Source organism: Hydra vulgaris, chromosome 11 (genome assembly GCF_038396675.1).
Source record: "Hydra vulgaris chromosome 11, alternate assembly HydraT2T_AEP".
In the NCBI taxonomy this organism is placed as follows: domain Eukaryota; kingdom Metazoa; phylum Cnidaria; class Hydrozoa; order Anthoathecata; family Hydridae; genus Hydra; species Hydra vulgaris.
This window is the reverse complement of record NC_088930.1, coordinates 52,554,363-52,577,487: the sequence shown is the minus strand read 5'-3', so window position 1 is coordinate 52,577,487 and position 23,125 is coordinate 52,554,363. Positions and strand designations below refer to the sequence as shown.

Sequence of the window (23,125 nt, the reverse complement as noted above, 5' to 3'; positions counted from 1 at the left end):
ATTTGAGCCAAGACATAATCATGCAAAAAGATAGTCCTATAGTATGGTGGGGAGCAAAAAGAAAGACTTTTTTAAGCAATTAGCTCCAATAGCTCAGAAGTATTTATCATGCCCTCCATCTTCTGTTGAAAGTGAAAAGACTGTTCAGTTGTGGAAGACAAATTTATTCTTCACAACAAAATAGGTTGGTTCAGAAAAAAATGCTCAAGTTTTTCCATATTGTGTCCACGCATGTTTGATGAAGGACCGTAGCTTGCTAGTGAAAAAACCAGTTTGGGATTTTTGAATCAATTTACAATTTGTAAGCCATTTGATATTTTATATTGGCATATCAAATCCTCCCAAGTTCTGCAATGAGTTTTGTGGCCCTTCTTTGAACCTTTTTGAGTTCTACTATATCATTGATTAGAGTTAGGTTCCAAACTGGTATTGAATATTCAAGATAAAATTTCACTAGTGTAAAATATAATGACTTAACTATGTCTGAATTTAAATAAGTAGAGGTTCTTTTTATGAAACCCAGTGACCTTTGTGTTTTAGCGACTTCTGATTTTACTTGCTCATGCCATTTTAGATTAGCTGATATTAATAGACATATGGCTGGCGTCTCAAGCACTTCAAATGATGGGAACACTTCCAGAAGGGCTTTTTAAAATGAACTAGTTTTTCTTAAATAACAGGACTCTATTTTGAATTTCCATTTTATTCTGATTTATATATCATGTGGTTTATATTTCATGCGGTTTATATTTCATGCGATTCATGGTTTATATTTCATGCGATTTATATTTCATGCGGTCATGGAGATTGATGCGGATTTATTAAGGGATTATTGGACACATACAGCTAGGTTTTTACATAAAATGCTATCTATGGTACTAAATCCACAAAGCATTCACAAAATACTTATTCATGCACACACTGTTGTTAATTATATGACATTGTCAATTAGGCTATTATGTGAAAAAACTATAAAGACCCAGAATAAATTCTTTAAACAGTATCTATTGCAACTAAACAAAATTAGTACCTTAATGTTAAAGACAGACCTTATATTGGCACTCGTGCCAAATTTAGTAAACTTAGCACTAATATTAAATAAAGCAAATCTGCCCCTCTATGCAGTAGTAAGAAATATAAACTGTGACAAAATGGTAAAAAATATTAAAGTTTTTAAAATTGTATGCTTGTATATCTTGTATACTTAGCTAATGCTTAGCTTCATTTTTTTAGTAATTTACATTTATAACAATATTTTTTTTCATTTTACACTGTGATTCATCAATAAACACTCCTTTCTTGATTGAGTGTTTATTGATGAAACGCAGCTTAAAATGAAAAATTGTGTTAAGTGATTTTCTACTAATATATAATTGCTCTGTTCTTTTAAGAACATTAAGCACTCTATTGTGTTAGAGTTGGAAGTTACTGGAAGAAAAAAAGATGAAGTTTATAAAGATGAAGCAAGATAATGATTGACAGACAACTTAAAAGGTTACAAATTATATGAATCAGCAAAGCAAGAGGAAGGAAGCGAATTCCAAAGAACTGATGTTCAAGGAAAAAAACTAGACAAGTGAGAGTTTTTAGGGCCCTTAGGAATAAACAAAAAAAAAGGATGAGACTTGAATGACCAGTAACACGAGAATGAATTTTAGTAGATGGCAAAGAGACACTAGCTCTTTAAAGCAGTTCCCGTTATAGTACTTTTAGAAAATAGAAACAAAAGCAACATTAAGACGATAATGGTTGGAGGTTGGCTGCAAGAGCAGGTCCAACTATGTTTACAATACGTTTTTGCACCTTATCTAAAAGAGAAAAGGAATCATTGGAAGATCTGCCCTAGATATGGCAACAGTATTCCATACAAGGACAGATTTGAGATTTATAGAGATAAAGAATAGAATCCGGAGTAAGAAAGTGGCAAGCACAATAAAGAGATGCAACCTTAGCAGATGCTAATTTTGCAATGGATTTGATATATGGTTTTCAAGAATGATCGGAAGTAAGAGTTAATCCTAGAAGATGAAGAGTAGATGACTCATCAAGTACATCACCGTTCATAAATATGGGAAGATCTAAATTATTGTGAAAACAATTGGCTGAACAAAATTGAGTTTTATCTGTATTAAAGCTCACCAGCCACTGTGAGCCCCATGCTGTAGCAGAAGTGAGATCCTTTTCAAGCTCAAATCCTCCCTTCAAGTAATCAGAGAGTGTTGGCTTCTTATCAAGACATGAATAAATGGTAGTGTCATCAGTGAACAATGTCACCTTAGATGTGAGAATATTTGGAAGATTGTTAATATAAATTAAAAAGAGTATAGGGCCAAAGATAGAACCTTGAGGAACCTCTGAAGTTACAGGATATGAAGAAGAGTGCTGTCCATCGAGCACGACTTTTATACTACAATTGGAAAGGAAGGATTCAATAATCTTAAACATGTTACCTGATACACCGTAAGAAGAAAGCTTATGGAGAAGATCAGCATTCCAAACTTTATCAAAAGCTATAGAAATGTTAAGAGCGATAGCCTAAATCTCTCCACCAAGACAACAAACATAAACCCTAACCATGACAGATTACATATTAGCGATAAGACATAAAGATTATGTAGAACAGATATTACCTAAAATTACCAATTATGCATACATAAATATTTAATAAAAACTAAAAACTTTTTAAAAACCTCGTTTGATCTCTTGGTATATGTGTGATTCTTTCTTTAGCATTGATGTCATAAACTTGAACACCCTAAAATTATTAAAAGTAAAATAATCTTTATGTTCATTAAATGTGAAAACAGTATAAATTTTTTTTAAATATTTGTATCAAATAAAAATTATAATCATTAATGGTTTAACAATTGAGTAAAATGTTTAAACCTCAGAATTTGCCCATGCAATAAAATTGTTTTTCCATTTAATTGATCGAACAAATCCTTCTCCAGAATGAAGAATAACTGATTTATTGCGCATCCAACCTTTTTCAAATAATGTTAATTTTTCCCCAACTCCAATTACATACTGTTTGTTTCCTCTACGCCCAAAATCGGGATGCAAACCAATCGAACGAATGGGACAATCAAAATTAAGTTGGGTATTGTTTTCTGTTGTATAAAGTCCATTAATAATAAACTAAAAAAAAAGGAGTAACTTCAATATAAACCCGTAAAAATTTTAAAAATGTCCATAGCTAATTTCTGTGTATATACTATGTGCAACTATCAACATACTAACAATAAAATTAACTTTATAGATGCTGCATAGATGTGCACACATACACACAAAGATAAAAATTTCCAAAATTTGCAATAGAAGTCTGGATTTGTTTAAAAGGGCATATGGTTGCTCAGTATTTTCAAATTCATTAACATAAAAGGTGGAGTCTTCTATAGAAAAATTTTTTTTTTTTTTTATAGAGCAAAGATTAAAACTCAATCCGTTAAGATGAGAAACCTAAAAATCTGACTTTATCACAATTTTAAATTTTTAAATTATTTGAACGAGAAATCATTTAAGGTTTTAAACTTCATTTGAAAAAATTGTAAATTAAGACCTACAATTTTAAGTTAGATACTATTTTAAGTTAGCTACTATTTTAAGTTTGCTACCATTTTAAGTTTGCTACCATTTTAAGTTTTATCATAAGTTAAAGACTTATAATATAAGACTTGAAATATTGATAATCCTTTTGAGTGATAATCCTTGAAAGATTTTTGATAAAACTTTAATTTAAATTTAAAAAGTAAAAAAAAAGGTCAATGACAAAAAAAACAATCAGTTGTAAAAATTGCCTAAACTTGTTTATAGTATTATTTAAATAAGAAAGAACAGAAATTTATATATTATTTATAATATAAAAATTCGCTCAAATAAAACAAATGTAGAACATGGACATACATAAAAAAAAAAATGCAGGTTTTGGTCAGCACTGTCCCAACATATCACTCTTATTTTTTAAAAAATGAAGATGGGAGAGAGTTCCAAAGTGATGAAGTGCGGGGGAACAAACTAGACGAATAAAAGTTTGGAGCTTGCAGTGACAGATACAGTAAAAGAATGAGACTTTGATGAATGATGAGTCAAGCAAGAATGAGTTTTAGTTAATGGAACTAGAGATGATAGCTCTTTTGAGCAGCAACCATGGTAGTATTGGTAGAAAAGAGAAAGAGATTCAACTTTATGACGATGGGAAAGAGACTCAAACTTAGCAGATAGACAGGGTCCAACTAATCATTAGAAGAACCAGCCCAAACATGAAAATAGTATTCCATACAGGGACAAATAAGAGATTTGTAGAGGTAGAGAATGGAATCAGGAGAGAAAATGGCAAGCATGATAAAGAGAAGCAACCTTAGCAGATGCTGATTTAGCAATCAATTGTATATATGGTTTCCATGAAAGGTCAGTAGTAAACGATAATCCAAGAAGACGTAAAGAAGAGAACTTAGTGAGAGGGTTGTCATTCATTAATATAAGAATGTCGTCAGTACTGCAATAGTTGTTTGCAGTAAATAACTGATTTTTGTTGAAGTTAAAATTTACAAGCTACTGTGAGCCCCAATTTGTTAAAGAAGTGAGATCAAATTCAAGATCGGCGGCTTGTTCTAACCAATCGAAAAAAGAAGACTTTTTGTCAAGACAGGAGTATAAAGTTGAGCAAAAAGAGCTACTTTAGATGTAAGGTTGTCTGGAAGATCATTAATGTAGATAAGAAACAAAACAGGACCAATGATATCACCTTGAGGTACCCTAGAAGTTACTGGAATCAAAGAAGAGTGTTGGCCTTCGAGGATGACTTTAATAAAGCGGTTAAAAAGAAACAATTTGATAATCTCAAAAACTTTCCAAGATACACCATATAAAACAAGCTTATGGAGAAGACCAGCATGCTAAACTTTGTCAAAATCCTTAGATATGTCAAGAGTAATAGCCCTAGCCTCTACGCCTCCGTCTAAGGCATGATAAAATCTTTCAGTCACAGCAGTTTGCAAGTCAGGCGTAGAGCGAGAGGATCAAAAACTGTATTGATTGTCTGACAGTAAGCAACCCTCAGAATTAGGAAAAACGAGGATGGCAATAATTTGCAGACCTTAATCTTTTCAAGGTTGGCATCAGGTCGGCAAACAAAATTTGATTCAAAGGGCTTACCATAAAACATAGAAACAAAGTCAGCAATTTTTTGCTGAACTCAAACACTTTCAGGTTGACAGTTAGGTTGACATTGCTGAATGCCGACCCTAATACTGAGGGTTGCAGCAAGTTATTTGACTCAAGATATGATGTAAGAAATTTGTTAATAAAAACTCAAAGACCTTGCTAATATCAGAAAGAAGACTGATCAGAGAATAATTAGTGGGGTCAGAATGTTCACCGGAGTTTTTGATAATCGGAACAACAGATGCCATTTTCCAGCAGACAGGAAAACAAGACTCAGTTAACCATTTATTAAATAGTTTAGAGAGAATTAAAGAGAGTTCTTGAAAACAATTTTGTAAAACTATGATAGGAATGTTGTCTGGACCACAAGCTGTAGAAGTCTTTAATCAAGATATGACTTTAGCAATGGAAGCTGGAGTAATTTAAATGTCTAACAATGGGTTAACCTGTTTAACTGGAATGGAAGGAAGAGAATGGCTATAAGATTCGAGAGTCAAATTAAGAAGAAAAGTTTTTTGCAAATAGTTCTGCCTTATTCCTGGGAGAGGTAATACGATCAGTCCCATGAATGAGAGATGTAATGTTAGACCTACCCTTGTTAACAAGGCTGTTAAAGATTTTCCAAAAGTCTCTAGAGTCTAACTTCTGAGATAAGACATGAGATTTAGTGAACTGAGAATAATGGAGGTTAGCATCTAACAGCACCATTTTACATAGATTTCTTGCAATAATAAATAGCCGTTTGTTCTCAAGAGAGTTGTTTTTTTGAAAAAGATGAATTAGATAAAGCAGCTGCAAAAGAGGGTGAAAACCATGGAGTAGAATGAGGCTTGACTTATAACCGACGAGAAGAAATAAAAGCTTCCATTCTTTAAGCATTCCACTCTTTAAGCTTTCAAATACCATCTTGAATGCAGACTATTTTTTTTTTTAAAAGAAGAAAATAACAAAACAATGAATAATAAAATAAAGAATTTTTTTGACATAATATTTTTTATCTAGATAGATACAGTTTAAACCATAACTTATATTATAACCTTGTAAAACTGTAAACTATATAATATAATATTAACCTTATATATTATAAACTAAATAATAAAGTTGTTCAAACATGTACTGAATACCAATTTATTATAATTTATATTAGGCCCTTGGGATTAACAAAAATTGTTATAAATTAATGTAAACACAAGTAACATAGTTTAAACAAATCATGAATAAACCATAAATAAAAATAATTTTACCCTGCCATCTTCAGAGCAGCTAGAAACATAATCTCCATTACTATCAATTGCTATTTGATTAATTGTTGTTGCATGGGAAGGAAACTTACGAATATTGTTTCCTTGGTGATCCAAAATATGAACAACTCCATAATGTGTGCCAAGAGCTAAAAACTAAAAAATATTCAAGCAATAGCAACAACAATGATCAATATTTATTGAAATAATGTTGTTTTGACTAAAAACTTTTTAAAAATTCTTTTAATTTTTTAATTTAATACTAATTCTTGCTTGTGAGATTAATCTGAGTTCTGTCTTCTACGCTTGACGGGCGCCTTTGCACTCTTGCAGTTTTGCACTCGCCTACACACCCGCCAATCCTACGGCTGGCACTTTTTTAAGTGCTCGCCAAAAAATCACATGCTTGATCATTTACATTTGTAAGAACTCACCATATTTTTTTATGTGCTTTTTAGAGTACTTAGTAAAAAAAGAATTCCTTGAAAATTTTAGCTTCTGGCTCCAAGAAGATTCTGAAATATGATCATTTTACTTTTAATAGATCTTGGCCAGGTTCCTCTTGTCCCTTCAGAATTGTGACCTTTACATAAAAGTTCCAAGCCACATTGCTTTAAAAAAATTTGATATTTTTACTTAAAATTTTGAACCTGGCTATTTTTGGGGTGAAGAATCCAATAAAAAAATAATCAGAAATGCAAAAAATTATTATCAAGTACCTGTAATTATCAATTTAAATAAATTTAAGGCAATTTTTTATATACCTGATTTTGATGCTAAAGCAAACCATATGGCCTTGATGATATCAAATTAAAAAAAAATTACACATCATTCTATATTCAATAATCTTTCAGAAAACATAAGGATTTTGATCTGCAAGTATAAGGATTTCCATATATGGATAACAGTGCATGGGCCTTACTTTTTTGTAGTGAAATCTTACAATACATTTTTCACTACCTTTCAGACTAGCTGGAGCTCTGAAACTTTCGACATTTTTGGTAGTGCCAATAAACACGCATTTTAAAATTGTTTTTTTAGGGCTTGAGACTCTAGAGGAGAGGGCTAGGGCATGGCCCCACTTTTTTGAGTGGAATTTTGAGATTTTTCTTTAAGCTGGTCATTTTCATTTAATTAATAGAGGGCAACTGGGTGTAATGTGCATTGAGTTTTGCTTCAATGATAACTTTGGATTTCATCTTAAATCAGTTTTCTGCAAAGCCACCTTAGACAATACAGCATTCTTTTGTCAACTTTTCTGTTTGTTGTCTTAGGTATCTTGCTTGACATTTTGCAATGTAGGAATGAGTTGTTAACTTGTTTATTGCCAATGATAACATAAATTTGTATACTTCAACTGTTGTTGTCTGACAGATCAATGTTGTTCTGTCTTTTTTTTGAAAGGGATTAAATGATCCCTTCCCGCCATTGTCAAATGACAATGCTGTCAATTAGCTGTGCATCCAGAAACTTGTTTAAAGAAAATATACCTGGACATTTCAAACATCAATGAATCATGCACGCGTTACTTGTCACTTCACAAACAACTTTCATTATCAGATCTTTGTAAGTACAATTAATTGTATAGCGTTGGTCAAGAGTATTGCATTTTGAGTCAAGAGTATTGCAAATTGAGTCCCTGATGCTCTAACAGTTATATGTCGTTTTGGTCTTTAACTGCAAAACTTGGAAGTTTGACGGTCTGGTCGAATTTTGATCATTTATTACTTAGAAAGTTTTATTGGGATTTTGTGAATTTAAACTAAATTTAAAGGCAATGAGACAACAGTATCCTAAATTTCTTTATATATTAAGGAAATGTAGAACTTTCAAAAAAAAAATTCAAAAAAACTAAGCAAAACCCTTTCTTAGTCTAAAAACCATAATTTGAAACCACACAGTTTTGAATTTAGGGCCTACTTTAAATACATTTATCTCAAAGCATAAAAGGTTCACGCAGAGTATTTTATTGTTTTTGGAAAGGGGACCCTATTGTAATTTTAATAGTTTAAAAAAATTGACAGGGTATTGCTTAAAAAAATACTTATGAGTCATCAAACTGTCAAAAAAAGTTTTAAGTAGCGTTTAAAAATCAGTTATTATGAGAAATGGGAAAAGCCCCAAGAAAATAAAACTGAAATAACTTTACTACAAAAAGTAAAATTTTTTGTAGTAAAGTTATTTAAATTTTTTTTAGTAAAGTTACTTAAAAATAAACACAGCAGAATTACTCAATAAATTATTTTTCTTTATCTTAATTGTCATTGTTTGAGTCAGTGACGTAGATACAATCTTTGGATGCTTTAGAAAACACACTTTGAAGCATTATGCTAACTCCAAACTTAAGTATGTTCATGCTTGTGTCAATGAAGAATGCTTTGCAATAAATTATGGTAGGCACCATGATACACTCTTGGTTTTGCCTTTTTTTTAATATGCAATTTTTTTTTTAAGCAATCAGTTCAACTTGTAAAATAAGTTTATACCTACAAAATTAAATTTATTTACTTTCACAATATAACATGTTTAACTTGTGAGACTATTTAAGGTAAAATTAGAAATTTGAGTTAAGGTACTCTACTCATGGGATACTTTGATAAAAACTATGTACATTAAAAAAGCAAATAAAAAGCATAAAACATAGAGAAAAGGAAAGTTTTTTTACCTGAAAGACAAACAAATTAATAATTATAATTAAAATAATGCATCCAATGGTCCAAATCACATTTCAGAAATCCAGATAACGTATCGTTTTAAAGTTTTATCATCCTTAATCATCAATAAATAATTGCTTAGTGCTGAAATTGGATTTTCTACTATTACATTTACATAAATCTTTTATAGGGATCCCCAAGTGTCAAAACAAGTTGTGTTCATATCATAGATAAACATTAGAAAATAAGTTAAAAGTAATTAAACTTTCCAAAACAAATTATTGAATGAGGTGTTAACAAAAGCATTTGTTGTTTTGCAATTATATGAGAACCTAATTTTAGGCTCTCAAATCTGCATAGTTTTTTCCGTCCAAAAAACATCTGGTTTCAATAATAAATGTTTTTGCTCACCCAGAGTTTTTTAAACTCAGTTTAGTTTTACACAACCAAATTGGGTTTTCCCCTTCATATTTAGTCTGCGATGGTTATAAAAATTGTTCGCAGTAGCATGTTTTTGTTTTTTGTTAAACGTATCGTTAAGTGTTTGTGTTAAACAAACTAGCATAATAAAAATAGAAATTAAGCAAAGCAAATTTTAATATAAACAAGATGAATATTTTTCTTGGAAAATAAGTAATCAATTTTTTTATATACAACACTAAGTACAATATAATCCAATATGGTTAGATTTTGAAAGATTTAAAAATCTTAATTTTTTTAATAAATTGAAACCATTTAAAAAATTATCTTATATATACTTTTAACTTATGTTTATGATAATTTATATTTCTAATTCAAGAAACCGTTTTAAAAATCATGTAATATATATTTTTCAGATATATAAAATTGTTATCTTGAATCTTATATTTTGGTTTAACCGCCAAAGGGAAAACTTCTGCAATTTAAACTCAATTTAAGCTTTTTGAAAGAAACTTTTTTTTATTGACGCTAAATATAAGTGCATTAATTAGACCTGATTTAAAAAACAAAAATAGTCAGAGCCAGAACTTTCCTAAGCAAGAAACAAAATGGCGTTACAAATTAAGAAGTTTTTTTGTTATTATCTCATTCAATAATTTTTTTAGAAAGTTTAATTAACTTTTAACTTACTTTCTAATGTTTATCTATGATATAAACACAACTTGATTTGGCACTTGGGAATCCCTTTAAAAAATAACTGTAAATATATATAAGAAAAAGGTTTTTAGAATTGCTTATGACACAATGGAGTACTATTCTACAGTTTTAGATCCTCCCACTGTATGGGAGGATCTAAAACTAATGCTGTATCAAGATACCCTAAGCTTGCTAATAGAAAACAATCGCTTTATGTTTAGTATCAAATTGTTTTTTTAATAGTTTTTTTTTAAGGAAGTAAAGTGCCTATGGATTGTAGTTTACAAAATAATGATAATTTTTTTTTTTTTTTTTTAAACATCTTTGCTTCCAACAAGGCTGCAAGCAGCCACTTATTAAAGTTGGAAGTTACTGAAAGAGAAAAGATGAAGATTGTAGAGCAAGATAACGATTGACGGACGACTTAAAGGATTGCAAATTATATGAATCAGGAAAGCAAGATGAAGGAAGCGAATTCCAAAGAGCTGATGTTCGAGGAAAAAAACTAGACGAATAAGCGTTTTTGGAGCACTTTTGAACCCCTGAAGTTACAGAATAAGAAGAAGAGTGCTGTCCATCAAGGACAACTTTTATACTACAATTGGAAAGGAAGGATTCAATAATCTTAAAGATGTTGCCCGATGCACCATAAGAAGAAAGTTTATGGAGAAGACCAGAATGCCAAACTTTATCAAAAGCTTTAGAAATGTCAAGAGCGATTGCCTTAACCTCTCCTCCTTTATCTAATCCATGATAAAACCTATCAGTTATTACTGTTAGCAAATTAGCTGTAGAACGAGAAGATTGAAATCCATATTGATGGTCAGAAAGTAAGTTATTAGATTCAAGATGAGAAATTAAGTGTTTGTTAATTAAAGATTCAAAAACCTTGCTTATGATAGGAAGAAGACTTATGGGACGGTAGTTAGACAAATCAGATCGCTCTCCAGAATTTTTGAAGATAGGGATAACAGATGCTGCTTTCCAGCAGGCTGGAAAACAAGACTCTGATAAGCACTTGTTGAATAGTTTTGAGAGTATAGACGACAGCTCCAGAGAACACTTCTGCAAGACTATAACAAGTATGTTGTCCGGGCCACAAGCTGTAGAAGAGTCTAGGCAGGAAATCACTTTAGATACAGAAGCTGGAGTGATATGAATGTCAAGCAATGGATCAACCAGTTTGTTGGCAATATCAGGTAGAACGCAACTAGTGGAATCAAGAGATGATATTGATGAAATGTTTTTAGCAAACAACTCAGCTTTGTCTTTAGGTGAGGTGACAAAGTCTGAACCATACAAGAGAGGTGGAATTAAAGATTTGCCCTTATTATTGATATTATAAAAGATACTCCAGAAGTCACGAGAGCCTGATTTTTGAGATGAGATACGAGATTTCATGACCTGAGAATAGCGGATTTTGGCGTTAGACAAAACCTTTTTACAATTGTTTCTAGCAGTAATAAACAGACATCTGTTTTCTGGAGAATTGTTTTGCTGATAAATATGGAAGTAACGGTTTCGATTGGTAATCACAGCAGCACAGTGTGAGGAAAACCATGGAGGAGAGTGAGACTTGACCTGGAATCGTCGAGAAAGAACAAAAGATTCCATGCCAGCCTGAATCCACGAAGTTATGTAAGAAGCACATTTGTCAACAGGAAGACAAAAGATTTCTACCAAAGGGCCATCATGATGAAAATCACGGAAAGAATCCCAGTCAGCTTTACTGTAGTTGTAAGAGGTTCGATAATAGGGGGATTCAGGTGATGAAGAAGAATGAGATATTAGTTTTAGAGAGATCAAACTGTGATCAGAAGCATCTAAGGGTGAATGTGGAGAAACTGAGCACTGATTATCACTTTCTGATTGACACATTGATTAACATACTTTGAAACTAAACAATTTTAAAAACTGATATAATACTTTGTCATCCAAAAAACACAAAACTGAACCCCTAGAAGGCCTAATGATATCAAATAATACAATGTTTTGTCAAAATATAGCTTGTAGTAACTGTTTCACCATATGGAAATTGTTGTCACAAGTCTTTAGATGCCACCACAATTACAATGTTTCATGTTGCCCCACTCTCTTCTAATTAGTTTTTAGTTGAGCTTATTTTGCCGTTAAAAATGTTTACAAAGTACCAAACATAGTAAAATTGAACTATTAGAAATATTTTTTAGAGCCTGGGAACAAATATACATCTAAAAGATCACCTCAGCTACTCTAAATGTGAGGACGATGAGTTAATAAAATACTTTTTTTCTTATCTTGTACTAAATTTAAATTCATCAACAGGTTTAAAATTTCATTTAATAATCTTTTAGTGCTTGAAAGTTATAATCACATTCTTAAGTTTCCATTCATCCCAAAATGTGGAGGTTTCATATATTACATCATAACATTCGAACACTAAATGGTTATTAGATGAAATTTAAAACATGTCGATGAATTTAAATTTAGTATAAAATAATAAAAAAATATATTTAACTACTCATTGTTCTCACATTTAGGGTATGGGGAGGGTATGGGGGAGGGGTAATAATATGATAATTTAAGAAAATTTAGAAAAATATTTTTTTTTATTATAATAAAATTATAATAAAAGTATAATATAAAACTACATCGCTGTTTTACTCAATATAAAAACAAGGATGACATCATGAGTTTATCCAAAAAAAAAGTATTACCGCATAAAAAGTATAAAAATTTACAAACTTTAAAATAATAAACTTTTTTTCTATAAATCCTTTCATCCTCAAAATAAAAAAATATGAAAGATCCATCTTTCCTTGTTAAATAAATATTTACAAGTGGAACAAAAATAAATATTGCTAAAATTTTTTTAATGATTTTAGAATCAATTTTCTGGTTTTTGCATATTTTGCGGAAAACCTGAGTTGGACCAACTAAGATTTGATAACATAGTTCTGTGTTTGATAGCTGAAATTTGATAGTTGAAATGGCCATTCTATCTGATTCCTACATCATCTTGGTGATTTTTCTATAAGAAAGTATTTTTTAATTTATTGTTTTTAAATGCAAAACGTAACTTTTTTAATGGATGATGTAAGTTATTGAAATTTTAATATTTTATGCAAATGAAAATAAAAAAATTATTTTATGTACCTTCAGCTTTATTAACAAATATGTTTTCGAAAATGTCATGCTTTACAACAAATCTTGTTAGTTTTAGACATACATTTGTGTTGATGTTTTATTGTGATGACATAACTTTTATGCGCTATGCCCCTTTCAACAAATTTTGTTCAAACAATTGTTTTGGCGAGTCAATTTTTGAAGTATAAAGTAAACAAAGTTAGGCAGTTAATTAATTTTTCTCAAATAAATTGTTAAATCCACTTTTATCTACTGCATTTATTTGTTTATATATATTATTTGTTTTTATTATAATTATTACTAAGTCAATTTTATTTTAATAACTATGTATTTAATTGAGAAGGAAATTTTAAAACAACACATTGGATGGGAAAATGGTTGGGAAGATAGGTGTAACTTTCCTTTTGTTAAGCGATTAATTAAGGCAGATAAGATCACTAACAATGTCATTTTCATTTAAATGACAGTCTTTAAAATAAGAGATTTATTTAGTCTTTAGAGCTTTCTTTTGCCAATGGATTTTGATATGCCTAGTAATGACGAGTTTGAAAAAATGTGCCTAAAGTTAACATGCCAATAAAAAGAGATATAAAAAAAAATTATGTTTTGAATTTAAGCTATAAGGCAAAATAGTCATGTTGTTCTCAGGTAGAGATTTTTATTTCATCTATAATGTTCTAAGACACCAGGGTTCAGCTGTTAGCTTTCCTAGTTCTACAGACCTAGTTGAGTAGAGTTTTCTAAGAAACCAAGCTTCTATGCCTCACACACCTGCTAATTGTAACATTAAGGAGGACAATACAATCTCTGTAAAGTGCTTACAATGAGAACTTGTGTAAAGAAAGACAAGCTGGAAACTTAAGAGCTCTAAGTAAGTTTAATAATTCAATTATTGCTTCTGTGATTTTCCCTATAATAACTTTAGATAATGTGCCACCTGTTTTGTATATTATGTTAGAAGTTGTGTTGAATCTGTATAAGTTATTGTTGAAGGAGTGTAAGACTTTATATTGTCAAGCTGATTCTTCTTTGTTGCATAATGAGAATGTGAGAACGAATGGATTGTAGGCTGCTAAAAGTGTTGAATGTTCTAAAACAGTAGAAGCTTTGCATTCATTAGGAAATCAACTTGTAGGCATTGCAAATCTACAAGCAGATTGGTTAGCTTTTAATGAAAATGTTTCTGAATAAGAATGCATATCCCTAAACTCCTCCAATAAAAAAAACCTTGTAAACAGCAAAAAATGTGTGCTAGTATCAGGTGCTTAATTACAAATTATGATTGTAACATTGAATGGGTGCAGTGTGATACATGTAAAAATGGTTTCATCAATTTTGTTATTACGATTGGTGATTCTGAAAAGAGTGTTTCATGTGGCAGAAGTACGAGTGTTTAGCATGTCAGGGTGAAGATATAAAATGTCTTGACTTTAATATTTCTGAAAAATTTCATTTATACACACACAACAAAGTTTTAGATGTTGAATATTTTTGATTGCAGATGGAGTATGAAGACCTAGAAAAAAATATCCAAAAGTAGTATGGGGACCCATGAGAGGTCTCCTTTTAAGGCCCTTGAAGATATAAATGTTGAGCGACAAGCTTACCATGGTAATGTATTTGTAGGTAATCATTGCAAAAAAGTATTAAGAAACAACTAAAAACTTTGTAGTGTTATTGATGATGAAGCAATTAAAAATAGATTTGTATGTGCGTTTAGTGTTTTTAATAAGTTGCAACCAATTCTTTTTAAGTAAAAATTTCATTCTGATACAAAAATCACTGAGCTTTATCAATATATAAAGTTATTTACTATTGAGTTTCATGCTTGCTATCCAAAAGAAAAATGAAATGAAATTTAACAGAAAATCTGCATTTTTTAGCAAAAAAAAACAATATCTGCTGTAAAAAATGTAAAGAAAAAAAAGGTCCTCAATTTTTAATTTTGGGGGCGCCCAAATACGGTTGACAATGTTGAAAACAGTCTAGAATAGCCCCTACAAGTTGGAGTATAACTTTTGTTTAATAAATTAAGAATTTGTAAACGTTATGGTCACAATTTTGAGTCTAGATATTGTAATTCTGGTTTAGAATCAAGTATGAATTTAGTATCAACTGGGTGTACTAAGATAGTTTACTACTTAAAGAACTTATTAATGGACCAACTGACTATAAAACAGTATTTTATGAGAATAAAAACGAATTATCAAAAGATTTAAGCTAGCTATTTGTATATTTTAACAAACACTTTGTTTTTTGTGAAAAGAGATTATTGATTCAAGTGCCATAAAATAATTCTACTACTACTAAAAGCGAGGTTAATTCAAAAACTTTAACTCAATTTTAGTCATGAATTACACAGGCCAACAAAAAAAAAAAAATTTTCTGGTGCGGAGCAAACAATTTGTTTTTTGTATAGCATTTCTCATTTTGATTTCAAATATGCAACTCTTTTTTTACCATCACTTCAAGTTGTAAAGATATTTAGGTTCAAATCTTAAGTATTTAGGGTAAAGTCCCTAATATTGTCGAAAAAAAAGTTATTCAAAAGTATGTCAACCTGGGTCTCAAAAGAAGCGTATTTCATAGAGATTTTAGAAAACATAAATATTTTTCCTAAAAATTTATTGACAAAAAAATTATGTGAAAAAATGCTAAAGACTCTTAAAAAAATTTCAACAGAATGTTATTCAGCAATATTACAAAAAATACTTATTTTTATTACAAATGAATAACATTTTTAAAATCTCTATGAAAATATGCTTCTTTTGAGACCCAGGTTGACATACTTTTGAATAATTTTTTTTTCAACAATATTAGGGACTTTACCCTAAATAATTAAGATGTGAACCTAAATATCTTTACAACTTGACGTGATGGTAAAAAAAGAGTTGCATATTTGAAATCAAGATGAGAAATGCTATACAAAAAACAAATTGTTTGCTCAGCACCAGAAAAAAATTTTTTTTTTGTTGACCTGTGTTATTTATAAACAACCTAACACTATGTTATTAGAACTGTATGCACAGAAAAAAATAAAATGCTTGAATTTTTTAAATGCTTGTGATTTAAATGTTTAAACTAATTATTTCAAAATTTTGTATTTTGTAATGCAATGAATTTATCAGCTCAGTGAAATTATTTTCTAAAAGAAGAACTTTTAGATTTAAAATCAAACTCATTTAACTGTTGATCCCCCTTTTAACAACATTTTTCATAATTTTGCAAAAATTGTGGTTTGCTTTTAGACTTGCTTTTAGTCTGTTTAGTTAACCTTTAACAATTAAGTAAGGTTTTTGTTTTTATAATAGTCAAACAATGATGTATATATGTATGTGATAACAACTATTTTTTTTTTATAAAAAGTAACATCAAATTACTAAGATTCAGCCTAGTTAGTCATTTGTCACGTTTATTCTAAACTAGAAGAAATTTTTTTACTAATAAAGTAAATGTCATAAGATGAAACATTTTATTGGTGTTTTTATTCTTTTTACAAAACAAAATTTCCTCTAATATTTCAAAAGTTATAAATGTGTTAGTAAGACCCCTTGAGTCAATATTTTCAAAAAATAACAAGAAACCGTAAAGCTCGGTCTAAAACAGCTGTGATTAGGTTTGATGTCTCAGATGGGGTGAAGTTTCTTGCCACCCCTCATCCTTATATGTTGTTTGTTTTAGTGTATTGTAGCTTTAAATTCAGTTTAGACTTTTTCAAACTCTTCTTTCTACAAGCTTATAGTCTCCATGCTATTTTAAATAAAAAGGTGGAAGAATTTCATAAATGATTTCACTGTCTATGTACTTGATAAAAAAAGAAAAAAAGCTGACCAATTAAAATGATTCTTGACTACAGAACTATACTTGGTACAGCTCACCATGTAATCATCACTGACAACCTAATAGGAGTAATAATTTTTATTAAGATAATCTGAAAAACATTTAAAAATTTGGATTCTCATTTGACAAAAGTAAACTTTGTTTAAATTTTACGAACTTAATTACCGATTTATGTTTAAAAGATGTTTGTTTTCAACTAAATCAAAATGAAGTACCTCATTTATACTGCAAGGGTAGTAGAACTTTTGGCAATGATAATTTAACCAAAATCCAAATTCTTCATTAAGGCTTTTAAAAGCAAAAAACGTTGATTTTTTTTGTGAACAATCATGTACTAAATGTTTTATAACCAATGATTTCTTAAGCAATTTTAATATCATAAATGTACCTGCGTCAGCTTTATCTGAATTAGCATCAGAATTATCTGATGCTAATCTTTTTAGTTCAAATTTTTGCTTAAATTTTTACATTTATAACAAATTGAATCATTAGGTGCTATTGAAATCTGTTGCAATTATTTGTCAGTAAAATCACTCAAAGCAAATATTGGACAGTGGAAGAACTAAGGCCACACTGCAGTTGAAATAGAAATTAGTTTTGTAATACCAAGTCTTGTTTTAAAGCATTATGGATATTGCAATTTACAGTCTTAAGCAATTTTATGTAAGCAGTAAAAAATTTTGGTTAAGCGCCTTTTTATCATTTTTAACTTTTAAATTATTTTATAAGTGGTAAGATAAAAGAAGTAATTAATTTTAGAAAAAGTTGCATAAACCTTTAAATGACGTTTATGTAAAAAGATTTGTTACAAAAGTTTTAATTGATATAAGCGCTATTTAATAATAAAAAAAACTCAAATAAAATTAAAAGTTTAATGATTTAGTTTTTATTTTATTGCAATGACTGATTTTTTAAGCTTGAAGCAAAAATCATAAAAACAGTTTTATTCTGATAAAAATATACGATTTAATTAAAAACTGATTTAATAAAAATATATAATTTTATTCTGATAAAAAAAATATAAAATTTAATTTTGATCTAAAAAATATATTTAAGTTTATTAAAATTAAGGTTAATGCTTGGGTTCAACTAAACTGTCAAATCTATTTAAAAATATTAGTAAATATTGTTCAGTATTTAAACTTTATTTATCCTTAAAAAAAAAAAAAATCAGCTGATTTTTATCGCAATTATTTTTTCAGTTTCCTAAACATTTATTTTTTTAGCTCAAAATTAAACTTTAAATAAACGGCTGCATCAAAAATTTGCACAAAACACAAGTTTAACTTGTTTTTTATAGCGCAAGTTAAATTGTTTTTAATAAATTATATATACAGTGATATAATTTTAATAAATGATGTTTAGATAAATAATCAGATGTTTAAACTGATGTTTTAATTGCATGAAGTATATACCACAAACTGCTGAACAATAATAGAACAGCGAAATATGTTGAAAAAAAAATTAAAATATATATATATATATAAATTATATATATATATATATATATACATATATATATATATATATATATATATATATATATATATATATATATATATATATATATATATATATATATATATATATATATATATATATATATATATATATATATATATAGTAATTCTTGCATCTGCAAACTTCATCATAAACTGAATTATATGACGCATTACCGCAGCCAAAACTGAGCAAGATATTTTAACCATTACACTATTTAAAAAACTGCGCAAGACATATTCATTATACACAATTTAATACTTAAGACTCATTATGCAACATCTTGGAGAAGGCTATTATTAAAAATGAAATCAAAGATATATTATGATTTTTTCTGACTTAATCTATTTTGGGTAATTTCTTTTTAGACAGGAACAGTTATACATGGCGTAAGAGTTTTTTATTGCTCATACCCAGTCTGTCTTGTATTTGGAGCATCAAAAAACTTTCTTAATCATGTTCAATCAAACACAGAATAATGTGTAAGTTGTTAGACTTGTAACCCATAGAGTCAGTTTCTTCATAAATTTCAACCAAGTTTTTCAGATGTTTAGGTACCATACCATTGTCTGAATTTTCCAAAGATTTATTTAAAATATTTAAGATAAAACCTTCACTCTGTGGATCACCGCTTCAGCAATCCTTTTTGTAGGCTGTACTTTAGCTCTTTTAAATTTTCTTCTTAAAAATTTTTGTTGTTATTTCTGAGGTTACATATATTTTTATACTTCATCTGAAACAGAAAAGAGTTGATTTGAAGTGCTTCAAATCAACTCTTAATAAGTTATTACTGGTAGATGCAGCTCCTTTAACCTTTTCATTAACAAAATTTCTTACAGCTCAAAATCAAAATCAGTTGTTTCTTTAATTAAATCTTTGATAGTGACATTACTAGTTTTAGTTTAAACTACACAGCATATTAATCATGCTAACATATTCAAACTGAAGATTTTTAATTATTCTGTAATTACCTTTTTTTCAATGCAAAAACAAAAAAATATATATATATAGGTAGTAATATTGCATTATTGAATTCAACAATCTGATATTACTAAGTTTTTTTTAATTATTTTTATATTATTATTTTATTATTTAAAACGTTATTTCATTAAATAATGTAAGTAAAATAATGCTAATTCTGTTTTTTTTTTTAATTATATAACTGTAGTCAATTTAAAAAATTTTAACCTGATGTTTTTTCAAACATAGTTTGAGTCGGTTAGTTGATATTGGTGCGACACAATTTTAGTTTAATTTGTAAAAAAATTTAGAAATTTAGAATATTTGTAATAGAAATTTAGAATAGAATTTTAGTCGGCACCCAAGCTTGATCTAAAATCGTGATTAAAACAGGGTACTCTGTTCTGAATAAGTCAGAAGTAATTAGCAAATAGCTCAATAAACCAACTAACTGTAAATAAAGAAGTAATGCCTAAAAATAACTATATATGTTCAATAAACATTAGGTTAAGAGTGTTTACATATCTATATTTGTATAAACTAAAAAAAACAAACAGATTTAGCATAATTTTGGCGTAACATTTCAATAATGTAATATTACCCCTCCCCCCCAAAAAAAAAATTTATTTATTGAAATATAAGAATAGTCTTATGGAGTACCAATAAGTATAAACATTCAGTCTAGGTACCTTTCACATTTCTCATAATGGTTGATTTTTTAACACTTCAATTACGTCTTATCCTATTACATTGACTATTTTAAAGTGCTCCAAAAATTGTATTTTTATGATTAACGTTATTCAAAAAAATGTATTTTTATGATTAACGTAAAAGTTTTAATATGTTTTTTATGCTTTTTATTTTAAATATTTTAAACAAGGATTTTATTTGACAATTTTTTTTCATTTCTATCCTAATTTTAAGTAACTTAAGTTTTTTATTCCTTTTGTAATTTAAAGTAACTTTAAATTACAATTGGAATAAATTTTAAACTTTTTTTATAGCATTTTTAACACTTGTAAAAAAGCATAAAAAGCTTTAAATCAAATCACAAATTGCTCATAATGATTGTTTGCATTTGGTGCATTTTATTTAAATTATCAAAAAATACTGAATATAACTCTTTTTATTTATACAATGTATAAATAAAATGAGTATTGATAAAGTATGACATTGATATTTGCTGGGATGGTGTAATCACTTACATTCAAAGCCAACTATATCTATCCTTCCAAATACAAGACACATAAGACTAGCCTATTATTCATAATCCTAGTCTTTTTATTTATACGAATTTTAATGTTTTGAAATTCATATATATTATTCATATTATATATTTCTTTAAAAAATTCATACAAATATATTAAAGAAAATTTTTTTCTTTTTTAGTGTACTAAAGAAAGATATAGGTACTATTTTTCTGTCCTTGATACACCCTTTATGTATCCTTATTGCCCTTTTTTTAATATGAGAGATCTGATTTAATTTTGATAAAGTGTTTTTAATCAATTAATTTTTTTATTTATCAATTTTAAAGGGCATCTCACTTTTGGCTCTTTCAAGCAGCTAAAAATATGTGCAAAAAATTAGAAACTTCGAAAAAATAAAACTTGATATATTTGTATTACTTTAGAGTGTACTGCCATGCAACTTGCTACATCTTTGGTAAATATTTCTGGAATTGAATTTCCTATTCGTTCGTATTTTAGTTTAGGTTCAACATTATCCTTTTCATCATTATCATCTTCGTTATTATCATCTATATTTTGTGTAGAGTTTTCCTCACGGTCTTCGGCATTTTTTTCTGACATGATATTAATAACTAAAATGTTAAAACTTGGTTTTTTTTATTTAGAAAAGATAAAGTAGGACTATTAAACAATAGAATTATTTAAAGTTACAACATATTCAATAAGTCGTATCTTTATATGCCAATTGACAATAACTTTGTCAATAATAATAACAATATGATATTGAAAATGTCGTAACTTTATTTAGTCATGATTTACAGTATTATAGAAAATAATATTGTAAATCATGTATATATCTTGAAATACAGTAATATTGTAAATGAAAGTATTACTCTTAACAATAAATAAATAATGTGGAAAAAAAAAGTTTTAATATATACTCAAGAGTCTTGTTTTTACATTATGACAAAGCATATTATGTAATAGTCATGTAATACATAAACAGACACAATCTAGCACTTTTATGTATATATCGTCAGCTGAGAACCAAGTGGCTGTATGTCCAAATTTTGTGTTTTTTCAGTTTATTATCAATATATATTAAACAATCAGTTGGGTATGTGTCCAATAAAGCTAGTTTTAAGAATGATACAACTTTTAAAAATATTTAAAAAAGTAGTCGAACATTCTGGCAGAAGGTCTTTACAAATTTCTTTAAAAAGTCTAAAAATTTTAAAACTTAATTTTCTCGGAAACACAAAATATCTCTTTGTACTCGACTGACGATAAAGTACCGTAGAATCGCCTAAGTTCGCCTAATTCAATTAAGCTTTGAACACTTATTTATCACGCGTAAATAAAAAAATTTCTTCTTTTTTCCTGCAACATAGAGAAAATTATATTTATTATTGATATTGTAAAAATGAAAACATGAAAAATAAAAACTAGTACTCAATATTTAATTTAAAATAAAAACATCTACCTTGACCGAACTTTCAATACCATCTCATAAGTTCGGCCGCTATATAAATACTAATGACGTATCACAAACTTAACGTCACAAATAATGAAAACCAATTTTTGAATGTTGTTTTATTGTAAAATTATGATATTAATTCAGGTATACCAGTAATAAACTAAAGAGGGCGTCACCCTGGGTTTAAAAAAAAAAGTCTTTTGAGGTACCAAAGAAAACAAGAAGGAGCTCATAAAAAAAGGCCTTTTTAAATATAAGTAGTAGTTTTTTTAATTTTTATTGTAATTAATCAACTATTTTATTACTTTGGCCATTATCACATTTGCTATGCCACTGGCTAATAAAATTAAAAATATATTTTTCAATTAATTAAAAAAAGTTTTTTCAATTAACAAACAAACACTACTTTGCTTTAAATGATCTTAGGCTATCCGTGTCTGTGCCTAAAGGCGAGAGATCTTTTATCAAGTTAACTCTTGTCAAAAACTCGCTAAGAGCTACCATGGGACAGGATCTTATTCTATTATTCAAAACAGATTTTGCTGAGAAAATTAATTACGATGATATAAGTTACAACTTTTATGCTAGAACAGCTCGTAAAATCTTGGTATAACGTTATAAAAACTTAATACCAAATCCAGAAATTTTGTTGTTGTTGTTGTGTTTAGTTGTTTGATTCGTGAGCTGTCTTAAACACAGAATTTTAAATTTTTTTTGTGAATGCTAGAAATAATAGCTTTATTTTCCTTATTATTTTTATTTTAGTGATAGTTAGAGGGAAGGGGATTTTCCGTAAATGTTTTTTATAGTATACCCCAGGCACCACGAAGTCTCTGTGTGCCCCTAAAAGAAGTATAA

At 28.6% G+C, this 23,125-nt stretch overlaps 1 protein-coding gene across 2 annotated transcripts in view; it reads right to left on the bottom strand.

The window, feature by feature from the left end:
- LOC101238687 (vacuolar protein sorting-associated protein 41 homolog) overlaps positions 1-22,318 on the bottom strand; it is a 130,957-nt gene extending 108,639 nt beyond the window's left edge. The window contains exons 1-5 of one of the 2 annotated variants that reach the window (XM_065809179.1): positions 22,274-22,318; positions 21,229-21,422; positions 6,408-6,560; positions 2,887-3,138; positions 2,691-2,755 (exon numbers count right to left, since the gene is read on the bottom strand). In XM_065809179.1, coding sequence (XP_065665251.1) covers positions 2,691-2,755; positions 2,887-3,138; positions 6,408-6,560; positions 21,229-21,411 — 653 coding nt within the window. In that variant the 5' untranslated portion in view covers positions 21,412-21,422; positions 22,274-22,318. Of the gene's footprint in view, positions 1-2,690; positions 2,756-2,886; positions 3,139-6,407; positions 6,561-21,228; positions 21,434-22,273 lie in introns of those variants that run through there. The other variant, XM_065809178.1, reaches the window with a different exon arrangement.
- Between the last annotated feature and the right edge of the window lie 807 nt (positions 22,319-23,125).